The sequence below is a fragment of the Oxyura jamaicensis genome, chromosome 8 (genome assembly GCF_011077185.1).
Source record: "Oxyura jamaicensis isolate SHBP4307 breed ruddy duck chromosome 8, BPBGC_Ojam_1.0, whole genome shotgun sequence".
Lineage (NCBI taxonomy): Eukaryota > Metazoa > Chordata > Aves > Anseriformes > Anatidae > Oxyura > Oxyura jamaicensis.
In genome coordinates, this window is record NC_048900.1 from 8,935,526 (window position 1) to 8,949,011 (window position 13,486).

The window sequence follows — 13,486 nt, forward strand, 5'->3', positions numbered from 1 at the left end:
CAGGACTAACGTCTGCACCATAAAAATGCTGACGGGTGGGGAAGGGCCGCAAAGTGACCTCACGTCAATTAAACTTGTTTTAGAGTGAGAAATTAGGTCACTTGGGCTATTTAGCTTGAAAACAGAAGATGGTTAACTTTGGGATGACCTTGCCTAGAGCACATCTCCAGGGAGCAGACTACAGGACCAAAAAGGATCCAGGATCCGGTCATCAGAAGCAAACAATCTGCAGTTCTTGGAGGGGCAGGGGTGTGCTGGACACTCAGCACCAGATGTCAGAGCTGTCAGGTAGACTCCGTTAGCTCCAGGCTTTGAAAAGCCATCTCGAACCGCAGCAGTATGTGTGCAGTGGCTCCCCGAGGGGATGCTGGCTTGGGAAAAGGAGTTCGGGATCTTAGCAGGGGCTGCAGCTCGGTTTGGTCAGTCTCTGTTCAAAGGGGAACAAATCAGGAGTCCAGCAACCACTCGTGCCGCGTGTGTTAAATGTTAAGAGGATGTTTCACAGACTGAGTAGCTGGGAACAAGAGGAGGGGAGGCAGAAGAGTTAGAGGAAGAAGGAGCAATACAGAAAATTGCCTACAGCCACCTTGATCTGCAAGCCAGAAAGGAAATCTCTTTTGGCCTTTTCCCTCCTGCTGGCTGCCTGATGATGCTCAAGTTCAGACACAAGAGGAAGATGAGGTTCAACACCTTCCCCTCCCTTCATTCAAGGAGGGGCTTGAGTCTGCTGCAGCTCCAACAAAGCCTCCATCCAGCCAGCCTCCTCTCCCTTCGGGAAGGATGTACATCCTGTTAACTCTCCTGGCACCCGGCTGACAACGCAGCCTCGCCACCAGCTTTGTGCCCGGCTGGTCCCTCGCGAGGCTCTGCTCTCTCCTCTTCGGAGCCCAGCTGAGCAGCACAGCGCTGCCCTGCTTGATTCCGAATCAAACTCTGCATGACCTGGCTGCAGGACAGAAGTTTTTGCAGCCTAGAAACCAGAGTCCAAGCGGCGTCAGGAGTCCCAAAACCACAGATTGCTGGCTCCCTTCCCTCCTTGGCCAACTGCTCCAAGCAGGCTGCAGCTGAAGGACAGAAGAGCGTTCATGGTCAGCTTTGTACTCGGTGAGAAGCCTGTAATTGGCCTCTAAGAGTCTCTTCAGACATGTCTCACGGGGAATTACTGTGTCAGGAATATGTCAGAGGCAGGAATAAGAAGCATTTAATTTGACCCTCTCTGCCAGCCAACGTAGGACGCCAACCCATGTCTCCAAGGCAAAATTTTGGGAGGTTGGCAGCATTACACACACAACAGACCTGTTGACTCTTCCCCTTTCGGACAACCAAATCCAGTCTGGATAAAGCACTGTACTGTAAGGATAAGGATTGTTCAAAGAGGAGCTGGACAAACACTCCCATCGCACATGGCACTGAACTAAACCAGCCCCAAAGAAAAGCTTTGCAGAGCTTAAACTGCTCCAGCAAGATGAATCCAGGAGCTTTCAAGCGCTTCTGGGCTTTTCCTGTCACTGGGAAGGTGAAACGGCTGTTTCCTAACAGCAGTTTCTTCACCAGCAATCACAGGACGCATACTGTCACAGCAAAACTCATCAGCAGGGAGCAAATCAGGAAGAAGTGCCTGTGCTTTAGCAGAAGACATCTTTCCTTCAACAAACAAGGGTGTACCGCCATCACAGCAGCACCGCAGAGAGACTTGTGCCGAGATGAGACACCAGAGTGAAAGCAGGGTCAGCCTGAGTGCAAGAGTGGATAAACTCTCTAAACTCCTTGGGATCTCAGATTAGCTCTGATGCACTGACAGGGATACAAACGGAAAGACACGAGGCAGCCTAACACAGAAGGCAGAACAAGACAACCAGCATGCAAGAGATAGAAGCTACAGGAAGAGCAGCACAAGCTGTGAAGAGGACATCCAGTAGCCAAAGAGCAGTCAGGGGATACCCTCTGGGCCACAGGTCAGTGACGTGATACCTAAAACTTAAGGAATTGAAGAGCATAATCAAATAAGGGGAGGGAATCTAGAAAAGGCGGAGTACGTTGTGCACAAGCACGTCCCCACCTAGATAGTCTGTGCTTGGCCACACAAGCTGGGAGCACGAAGGCAGGAGGAAAACCAGGGAGCACAATCTCCATCTGTATTACTTACGTATGTACTGCCTCTATACATACTCGCTTGTTAAAATATCTTAACTAGCTGCTGCCTCAGACAAACATAACCGTGGTATTGCGACTTCCCTAGAGGGATGTACCCTTCATTTCCCAGGAGTAGATGGGATGTTAAGAGGAGTGGAGACTTCATGACAAGCACACAGGACTGACATTGGAATACAAATCTGGCCGAACTGACACACGGGGCAACGTCCAGCACAGCGACCCTAGGAGCAGGTTTTCAGGAACACAGCCCATTCCTCTGCACGTGGCCCAGCAGTGACTCCCACTAATGGTGCTTTGGCCTGCAGCAGAGACAGGCTGCGGGTCGGAGCACTTCAGCCTCACGCCTTCTTCTCTGTAGTGAATTAACAAAGCAATAACCAGGCTACAGTGGTTGCTTAAGTGCTGGCCAGCATGCAGCCCAGAGCTGCTCGGGAGGTGGAAGACACCCAAGATTTCTGAAGGATCCTAGAGGTTTGCTTACACGAGGCAGTTGCATCCCACCATTTACCACGCTAACAGTAACACTGCCTCAGGACACTCGGTGCCCCTGCTGTGCCCCACAGACCACGTAAGTTGGTTTCAACACCCGTGGCGATGCTCTAGCTGGCTTGAGACAGTAACTAAGACACACTCACCCCAACAAAGGGAATGAACTTCTGTGAAGATTCTTCATCGGGGCTAGAGGCAAAGAGAAAAGAGTTGTTAATAGCTCGCCTCCACGTCGGGCACGATACTCACTTTATACGTTGCATTCAAGCATGCAGCGGGGACGGACAGTATGCAAGCGCCAGTCCAACGTCTTCTCTCAAGGCCCCCTGCCAGCACGGGTGGGGAAGAGCACACAGCTTGCGGCACGCCTCTCAAGGGGAAGGCCCCTCAAGGGAAACATCTCCCTCGCGCTCGACAGAGAAACATGCTTTAAGGGCACGGCAGTCATCGCAGACACGACCTCCTGCCGCGAGGAGACGGGCCTGTGCCACGACACCACGGGGAGCGGGGCGTTACTTACTAGTCCCTGCAGCGCTGCGCACGCCCGGCCGTCACGCGTGCCACCTTGGGAGTCATACCTTGCACTTCCCGGCATCGCTAAAGCAGTTAGCCTGCCACGGGGTTACAAGCCGTGACACGTGGTTACTGGTGCAGCACTAGCACGTACACACACACACACACACACACACGGATGCACGTTCCCTGCCACCGGGAGCTTGCAGCCACTGAGACAGGCACCAGGGCATACTGGGTGGGTCGGGACACAGCTGGAGAACAGCACACGGCTAAACCAGACCAAACAGCACGCACACGTCGGCTCAGAGCCGCCTGGAGACAACACCACGCACGTTCTGCAAGCCCCTCCTGCTCTGCTCCTGCCTGGGATTCGGAAGCCGGGGGGTGATGACAATGGGCAAGCCACAAAGGCCACAACCAAACCTAAGAGGAGCCCAGGAGAACCAACAAAGACAGGAGGGGAGAATCCGAGTGAGGGGGAAGGCAGGCACGTGGGGCAGGACAGGGCTGCAGGAGCACACCCACGTCTTCGGAGGAACCCAAGTTCAGCACTGGAAGTGGCCACACGGGTAAGGTACGCAACGCTTCTCAGGGCCAAGCACAGGGAGCAGGTAGGGAGCAGCCGAACTCGGAGCTTTCTCATGTTTCTCCTTCTGCGCACCCCTCAGATCACAGGCACCTGCAGGGCAAACTCCGGCACTGCCTTCACCCAGAACTCTGCTGGGCACAGCGCAAATATTTCACTAAAACAGGTATTTCTGCGCCCTTTTCAGCACAGATCAGGAACACACCAAACGCACAAAGGTTGCCAACCACCGTGCGGCTACCGGGGGCTGCACAGTTTCCTCTAGGTCCTACGGAAAGAATGGCACGTAACTGCAGGAAACGTGACTCAGCCAGAGTTCCCTCGCGGTCCCAAAGCAGAGGTGCTTTTGCCTCCTGCCTTGCCTCCTCTCTGCCCTGAGATCTGCAGCCAAGCCGAGGGCTTTGCTTCCTTCCTGCCTTCAGCCCCAGGCACTGCATCATCCCTCCTTCCCCCAAAGCACAGCAAACATCGGCAGAGCCCACAGTTCCGGGTTGGAAGCCAGCACAGTCACCTTTCCAACCACAGCTGCAGGTCCCCTGGCAAACAGATCTCCAATAGAGATTTCCAGCTCCTCTTCCGCAAAGGGCAAGGAGAAAAGCACGCAGCTGTCGGGAGAAGCACGAACAGCAGCTCAGCTTTCTTCTTTCCTCAGCTCCATGGGCTGCGAAGCAAGTCCTGCTGACCGAGGGAGGGAAGCACAACCGCGGCCTCGTCACCTCACAGCTGCTGGGTGGTTTTGCTCTGAGCTCTCGAAAAGCAAACCTTGCCCAATTCCAGCAGGTAACTTGTTCCTGCTCCCCTGGGGAGCTCAGACTCTCACCGAAGAGAGCCGAGGGGCAGCTGTGAAATAAATATTTTGCTTCAGCCACCACTTATCGCAGCTCACAGTGATGCACAGGCTGTCCCTGAAGCAATCCAGCTGGGCTAGGCTAGTCCTGTCACACGGCTTCTTGGGATCTCTGATCTCCCATGCCTGCCCCTGAAAACGCAGCTTATTGGAACAGCTGCTCTTCATGTAGACTGAAGGAGAGATGAGATGGCTGTGCTTGTTCTTCACTTTATCTTGTATGCTCTTTCCTATTTCTTATCCTTTGGGATCCCCAAACACTCACCTGGAATCCTCTCACCTTGCCCAAGGCCTTCCATCACAGCCCCTCATAATTTATAGCCAGACCCTACCCCTTGTCTGCGATTTTTCAACAGCATCACTGATACTTCATCTCTATTTCTGAGGAATAAAAAAAACCTGGACCTGTGCAGAGAGGCTAGAAAGAAACTCTTCTTAATCTGGAATAGGTTTTGTCTAATTACTGGTACTGATTGGGCAAAATCCATCCACCTGCAATCAATCCTCCAAAGATGAGCTGTCCAGAGATAGACTCGCATACTCCCTCCCCACCTGAAGAAATTAATTCAGGTCTAACAAAGACACACAGGCAGATTTAGATGCTTTAAGATTCTTCGAAAAAACAAGCCACATTACCAGGAGTCACCCACCTGACAAAGGGAAGGAATAATCTCTCTCACTTCTGGGACAAAGTACAAAATAAGCCAAAAGCACACAACGGTTACAGTAAGAGAAACCGAGTAACCACTGCCACCACTTATGCCTCCCATTAGCCTTTTCCTAAGATTTTGTTCCAATTTAAGCAGCCCAGAGCAGATTCATTTACAGCCAAACAATTGTGATTTCCTGGCAGGAGGGTCTCAGATATTTGCTTTATCCCAGGTGAGTCCTGCAGGGGAACAACAGGCAAGAAGGGACTTCACCAGGGAAGGACGAGCAGCCCTCTGTGCAAGTTCAGGCCAGGCACCACCGCCAAGCCTCCAAGGTTTGTCTCTGGTACGACGTGTCCTTCCCACGGAGGAGCTGCTGCTCCCTGCTGGCTAATGCTCTCCCTGTCCCAGCAAGTCTCCAGCGGTCACACGGAGCAAAGGGACTCGAGTCTCCAGGACACGTTGTGAGAGTTGCCGCTCTGCTTCCCCGTGGAACTCTCAGCCAGCATCCCTCCTGTTCCCACAGAGGGCTGGCCATGCCCAACGGGACGTCCAGGGGATTTCCTGAGCCGTGACTCTTCCCTCTTCCACAGTGCTCTGCCAGGCGAGGGGCACACGTAAATCCTTGTTACGTTTCCTTTGGCTTCATGAGGTTCACGCAGCAACAAGCCAGGTGGCGTGGGCACTGCTGAGCCAGGAGGGACCGGGTCTGACTTCACAAGCTGCGTTCACATTCAGCAGCTGCTGCAAGGTGTGTTTTAGCAGCAGCACTCAGAGAAAGGACCTGGACTCATTGCCCTGCAGGCAGAAACCAGCATTACCCCTGCCTCCTGTTGCTCAGGAACCTGGCTCACCTTCCAACCCACAGCATCAAGAGCTGGTCTAAGTTCTCCTTACAACACCAGGTTTTAATAAGCATGCCACGAGGTAGGAACGAACCCAGCCCTCGCCCTGACAAGCGAGCAGCGCTTTCTTTTCCAACAGCCAAGCTGCTCCCAGGTTCATGCAAGGGCTATCCAGAAGCTCATGGCATGAGCTGTGCTGGACGCCAAATTACAGTGGGTGACAGCAGCCCAGGTACACAGAACTGATCAGCCATCCAGCTACGCTGGGAGCGAGCACCTTCTGACAGTGTCAGATCTCAAATACCGCACGGCTTCATTCAAGAAAGCCAAGCAGAGAGGTATCGGCACCCCCAGCGAGCGGCACGCCTCTGCCAGCACAGCACAGCTCCCCAGCTGCTGCCTTGACAATTCAATAACCGCCAGCCCTCCCAGTGCTCAGGGACGAGGTCGGTCACCCAGTGCAATGCAGACAAGTTGCCACGACAAGCATTTCCTTCCTGAACACCCTCCTCTCTCCCAGCCCCCTCAATTTCAGGTAAGGCCAGCAGATGCTGCAAAAGAACAGGACAAAGCTTTCGCACCGTATGCAGCCCATCACAGGCAGTACATGCGCCAACCTCTCGGCACGACAAACAGAACACGGGGACGGGAAGGACAGCAGAGGTCAGTCGGAATAGGGACAGCTAGCAATTAAGTTATGAAGCGGCTCATCACATACAGCTACGTCCTAAAGGCTGGCTAGCTGGCTTCGCTCTCCTTGGACCTTGGGCTTGTTTAACAGAGCAAATGCTAGGATCCTGGGAGATTTGTCCTGCAATCAAATTAGGTAGGGAGTGCTGCTGTTTCTACGTGGACCATTGCCTTGGAGAAGCCATTCCCCTCTGGCCTTGAGGAGATGCAGTAACTTTGTGAACAGAGGTCTAAATAAGCAATGCCCAATAAGCACACGGTTCGAAGCAGGGGGCCCTGCAGAACAAGGGGATCTTAGGGGCAGCTGAGAGTGCAAATCCCCCTGCTAGCAAACACCCTGTCTCTCTTAGCCTCAGAGAAGTCCTGTATGTCTCTGAGAGCCTGCCAACAAGAGACTAGTCCTCAACTTTTTGATTCTGGGGAGGAGACTGGGAGAAGGTCTGCACTCAGACACTGCACAGCTGAACCCCAGCTGCCACAACCCCAAACCCAGGGGTCCGAGGCATGCCCCAAGCCACCAAGTGCCACCTAGAGCACTCCAGGTCCAACGGATGGGGAATGAAAAGCCTTTGCTCAGTCCTAATCCTTCTGGAGCTACACTGCACCCTCTGATGGCTATGACCAAGCAGCAAGGATTAACTAGAAAGTAGGGAAGATAAAAACCTACCTTCTTGGTGTCTTACTGCTCAAAGCTATTTCCTTAATAACCCCCTCACTCCACTCAGTGTGCCCTGGCAACCCGTCTGCGTGACCCAAAGGCAGAGCAGTTATTTTAATGGGGCGTTCTACCAGCAAATGCCAGTTTCAAAGCAGCGAGCAGAATTTAACCTGAAGCACAAACTGAGCATCCCAGACCTGCACGGACTGTTAAACAAGGCACAAAAGACCAGCTCATGGGTGGAAAAGAGACAGCAGATGGGAGAGGGAACCTAAAAAGAACTGATACCTTAGAGTAAAATCAAAATGAAAGCTCTTTTTCCTTTTCAGAAAGCAACCAAAGAAAAAGATAAATATGTTATTATACTTACAACAAAGTGATGAATTCATTTAGATAGTGCTAATGGAAACACAATTTCTGTGTTCTTTTTTCCACAATACTGCCAATGACAGATCGCTGTATTTCCAAAGAAAGCCACGTGAAGAGAGAAGTGTCCATCCCTCCCTGGGACAGCTTGTTCCTCTAGCTCACTCTGCAGTTTACCCATGTGGTACTTCGCTAAATGTGGAAGCTGTTTCAGAGTGGCCACAGATACTAAAAGACTGTAGGCTACGCCACATGTCTGAGTCAGTCTCAGTGATCTCTTCCAAGCAACCTTCTGCAACGTTTAAACTTGCAGCAGCATCTGAACCATCTCAGCAGTGTCAGACATCTCACTGCAAGGTCCAAAAGGTCTAAAATCCAAATGGATGAGACCAGCTTGGAAAAGAGGTCATGCACACAGCTGAGAGGGGTGTGTGTTGCTGAAGTAGGTCTCAATTTTTTTCAGCAAAGTATACAATTGATCTTTCTAGATATATTAGATACTCAAAATGATTAACTGTGCATTAATGACAAAAATGAACCCGTAACTGAATGGAGAAAGCAGTGGAGATTCGTGCAGAACCCAGCAACTGAAGGGAGCAGAAAAAAACAGCCACCAGAAGGGGTTAACACTGCACTAGGGGTGACTGACATTTGTATTTGTAACTATGGTAAGTCCTCACACCAAAAAGAACAACAAAACAAGACTTTTACCAGGTCAACATGACAGAAATTCACAAACACACAAAGAGAATGTATTATCTGTAATGGACCGGTCAATCTAGAATATTTTCATTAGGAGAGCATAATGAATGGGCTAAACTTCACTGAATCATTTCTGCAAAGGAGCATAGAACAGACAGAGGAATGGAAAAGCAATTCCAACCAGCAATAAATATTTCCAAGAAGAGGGAAAAAAGTAACTCTGCCCACTCCTTGAATCCTTCCAGGTTCTTAAGCAAGTGAGGCACCAGTGATGGCTGTTAATAGACAAGCTGTTAATGGACCAGCTGTATCTAAAAGATCAGATACAACATGGGATGGGTAATCATTAATGGTTAAAACCATCCATGCCCCACAGAAAATTGCTAGTGCCTGAATAGAGAAAAATCACATGATGTGGGTGTTAATCCTGCTTTGAAAAGTTCTTGGGATCTGTGTGATTTAGAGTTTCTTATTCTCCACACTGTGCCTCAGAAACAATCTCTCTCTCTCCTTCAGTGTTAAATTACTCCTCTTCACAGACAATGGCTGTATGAGGCTCTACATACTTCTGAATCTTGCTTTCAGACCCCAATTCCTTCCTCTGACAGGCTGTTTATCCCCGAAGAGCAGCTGAAATAAAACCTGGTGAATGTCAGCTTTCCCAAGTAGGAGCCCTGGTAGCCTGCAACTGCCAATTAACAAGGACTTTGTCTCCCCTGTGAAAAGGTCTGCTATTTACACTCCAGAAAGAAAGGCTTTCAGTTCTCTTGATACCTGTGCAAAAAGGCCAGATCTCATAGAAGATACTTTGGGGAGGGCATGCCACAGTCCACAACATTACTTCCCCAAACCTTGCAGGTCTCCAAAGAAACCACGGTGCTTAATGAACCACACTGCTGCAGATTCACTATTATCTAAGTGCAACACATTGAGGCTCCCATGGTGTTTGCAGTTTGGAGTGACTTTGAAACTGCTGGCACACAAGACGAGAAAAGCACTTCACTTCAACATGAGGGCCATTCTGGAAAGCGAGCGTTAAGTTAGTAACATACCTTTTCTGCTTGTACGTCAGCATTGCTTCAGCAATGGGCAACTGGTGAGCACAGTTTGCCCCTGCTATATACTGTGTTATTCTGGAGACAACATCAGGTGCTTCTGGAACTGCAACAGAGGAAAGAAAAATCACCAAAGTGACTTCTGAGACCATCACCAGCACTGCCCTCCATTTGCTCAGCCAGCCAGCTTCTCAACTGCATCTTCCAAAGGAAGCTGACTGTAAAGCTGTCTAAACAAAAGCAAACAACCTCCAGGAGTACCAAAGTAAAAACACTAGGAAGGCACACTAAATACACAGGCATCTGGCACAGCACTATTTATTGAAGTACTACGGTGAAACTTGTTAAAATACTTTTCTTTGAAAATGTGTACCTGCTTAGACTTTCCTCCATCCAGGCTGTATATCTGCTGAAGAAAGGGCAGTTACCTCTCCCAGGGCTTTGGGTAGTTACTGTGCTCACGCTAGCGCTTGCGTTACCTGATTTCCTACTGAACTCAAGGCCTTGCTGAGCCCATTGGAAAGACTGAGAGGCACACAAGGATGGAAGAGCACAAAGATCATGTTTGTGTAGCAGCAAGCGTGCCCAAGGACTGGGAGTGCATTTGATTCCAGTTGACAGGAAGGCATTTCCTAAATGCCTTCCGTTTCCTTTTGTTTCAGGAAAAGAATCTCAACTGTGAAATCAAGGGAACACAAGTTACCTTCACTGGGCACTTCCTTAACTTAATGAGCATTTTCACCCAGAGTTTCTTACAATTTCTTGATCAGGGAGCAGTGAAAAGCTGTAATTCTTTGCCAGATCGTCTTATGCCATCACAGGGCTTCTGTGCAGTTCTCTCTCTCAATATATATATATATCCTATATTCATCTCTATATATGAATATGGAGAATCTACAAGGTCTGGGTAGCACAAAAACGATGATGCATTTTCCTCATAGCACGCAGGCAAGTAAACAAGGGCTGCAGCATACAATCTACAAAGAATAAACAAGGCTCTTGAGCTCAATCTCTACAGTAATGAAGTATCCCTAAAAGGCAGACACTAAAGCCAAATCTGTACTGACATTTGCCTCGATTTTTAAGGAATTAGAAGAAAACTGTTCTGTACATCTCTTCTTCCATGAGCTCATAATCAAGGAAAAATGTATGGGCGGCACACTAGGAGACCTCTAGTCCAGCCCCCTGCTCCAAGTAGGAGTAACTTGACCTCCAGAACGGGCTGCCCAGGGCCTTGTCCTTACAAGTTCCCCTCTGCTGGAAAAGGCTCTGAACAAACCCTTGCAAAGATGCTCTTTCCTCCTCTCACAGCTAGAGGACCTCCATGAGCATCTGTTCCCTAAGGAGCCACAGGCACCCTCTACAATTCCAACAGGAGAGCCACACTGCAACCCTTCCACCCTTGCAAGTGTTCCAAAGGCCCTGATGCATTTTCCGGCTAGTGAAATTCCCATGGGGGACATGCCACCACGAGAGGATTGTTCCTCATTCAAGTCTCAAGCCCTCACGTAGCCCTAAGTGAAGGATGAAAATCCTCCTTTCTCCCATTTCTCTCCATTCTTGAAGGAACAGATGGAAAAACTGAAAGCATTAATATTTTAAGCAAAATAGTACTGTAACAAACAGTAAGGCTTTATCCTGGCCTAGAACAGATTCAGATCAGAACGGGAACTTGTTGATCTGACCTAGGGCAGCTCTCACATGTTACAAACACTGGTAAAGAACAAAATTATTTTTTAATGGGAAAGATCCTGCCAGCAGATTTCAGAAATGCCAAGGTCATTCTCCCGTGCAAATAACAGAAGTTAATCTTCCTGAAGTTTACAGTTTTCAGAATCTTTTGGGCTGGATGGTTTCTGAAGGGCCACAGAAAGCAATGTATGGAACGTGGTGGTTTGTGAGACCTCCTCACCAAAGAACAAAGCTGAGAGCTAGGTAAAAACAGAGTGACTCAGAGGCATCTTGGAGCCAACAGCTGTTTGCAAACCACCAAGTGGAGGACATACAAAGGTCAGCATCTGAAAAGGGAATGTGGTGGAGTTAGGAAAAAAGAGGAACAAAAACATTTGTCTGCTTCCTCTTACATTTACTTGACCTTTACTAAAATTACTTATTCAAGCCTTTTATCCCACACAGGCCAGACACAGACTCATGGTCTTACCAGTGGTCTGTGCTTCAAGTTTGTTGAACAGATCTCTCCAGGCTAGATCTTGGAAGAAGTTGTTGTATCTATAATCTACAGACCCCAGATACTTGGCCACTGGATGAGATCCTAAGAAAGAAAGGAAAACATGACAGTTGTTCTTCCCAGAACTGAACGCAGGTATGATTTTTTTTTGTCTGCAAGGAATTAAATTCCAAAATCAAACTATACGAGACATCCCAGAAGTAAGTTTCTTCAACTATAACAACGAAATTTAGTTCAGCTTATCTCTACAAAAGCATGCAAATAGACCTCCCAGCAGAGAAATTGCTTCAGCACCACTTTCAGTGACACCTTCCCTTCTCTCCTCTCCCTCCCACCAAATTAAACTTTAAAAAGCCAAGAAAAACAGGACTGCGAAACTGCTGAGGAAACAAATGATTTGGAAGACACGGAGGCCCCATGGCTCTCCGTCTCGGTCACTCAGTTTTGAAGCGGCTGGCCCCGCAGCCCTTCGTGCCTGCAGGCTGCATGTGGGCACCATGGCTGGAGGATACAGATCCTTCCTCTGAAGGCCATTTGCACATAATTGCTCTTTTGCAATAGAGGAGAGGAAATCACCTGCAACCAGGGAAAGTCAACCAGGCAGCCTCGTTTAATAGGTGGAGAAGCAAAATGGCCATAAATGCAATATGTAAGCTATAATCAAAGACAGAAGTCAGAGCCCAAGGATTACAGTCCTGGTAAATGTTGGCACATGCATCAGGTCCCCGCTTGTCCTAGCTAAGCCTCATGCTCCTCTAAGAGCATGGAAAAGACCTGATTTCACCAATTTTGTGTCCTGCCTCCAGCTCGCAGCCCTGGATGGAGACCTGCCTTCACACCTACACCGAGCAGGAGAGGGAAATCATTGAAGAGACCACCTCCGCCCTGGGAGAGGTCAAAACATTTGCCACTTTCATTTTAGGTGACAAGTGTCCCCAGCTCAGACAACCTGCTCTTACAACCACAACACTCTTACAACCACAACTTCTCCAGTCTACCAACAGAGGAGAGGAGGTGTGCCAGGACTGCCCTGCCCAGCCACCACGTTTCAGTCTTTGCTCTTTCCATGCTCAGCACGAGCCTTGTATATTTACACCTTGTACAGGCCCCAGAGCTTCTCCTCAGCCTGTTTTTATCCTTCCTGCATGCTGAATTCTCACATCACGCCTCGCTTCCAGAGACCACAACAGCTGTGTCATCGGCTGGTAATCGCTAACCTGACGGCTCCAGCCCAGAACACCCCTGATTGCTTAAATATGCTCACCATCCGCTGCTAAAGCTCACTGTGGAAAAACCCACTGTTTCTCACCCTCCAGACCAGTGCTAACTTTCAGACTTCCACAACACGTTTAAGCAGAAGGTCTCTGAGTTCCCCTCAGAGTCATTACAAACCGAGGCCTAAGCTCTTCCCTGGAGCCTGCCAGTAATGGCTACTTTGAGACCTTTAATTTCTTTTCCTGTGGAGTTTTTAGCAGTGCACGTGGAGCAGCTCAGCATCACACGCTGGAGAAGTGACAGCTTTCCCACATGTTGGAAAAACATATCACACATGCATGGCAGATGCAGCTGGAAATGAGTACTAAACAAAAGATATCCCAAGTGCTATCCCTGGGAGCTAAATAAAATGTTTTTTAAAAAACTACGGTCAAAGTAATCCCAACTTTTTTTTTCCTTCTCTTACTTGCATCTTTTCAACCGTCTCTTCACTAGTTTGGGCATTAAAGGAGTCTTTCAGCCACA

The 13,486-nt window shown here is 49.3% G+C and overlaps 1 protein-coding gene across 13 annotated transcripts in view; it reads right to left on the bottom strand.

The window, feature by feature from the left end:
* Positions 1 to 13,486, bottom strand: part of PACS2 (phosphofurin acidic cluster sorting protein 2) — a 70,586-nt gene that overhangs the window by 8,467 nt on the left and 48,633 nt on the right. For 7 of the 13 annotated variants that reach the window (XM_035333734.1, XM_035333733.1, XM_035333740.1 and 4 more), the window contains 4 exons: positions 11,720 to 11,830; positions 9,556 to 9,664; positions 7,724 to 7,756; positions 2,790 to 2,832 (listed from right to left, as the gene is read on the bottom strand). In XM_035333734.1, coding sequence (XP_035189625.1) covers positions 2,790 to 2,832; positions 7,724 to 7,756; positions 9,556 to 9,664; positions 11,720 to 11,830 — 296 coding nt within the window. Of the gene's footprint in view, positions 1 to 2,789; positions 2,833 to 2,892; positions 3,255 to 7,723; positions 7,757 to 9,555; positions 9,665 to 11,719; positions 11,831 to 13,486 lie in introns of all 13 variants that reach the window. The other 6 variants (XM_035333741.1, XM_035333738.1, XM_035333737.1 and 3 more) reach the window with 3 other exon arrangements.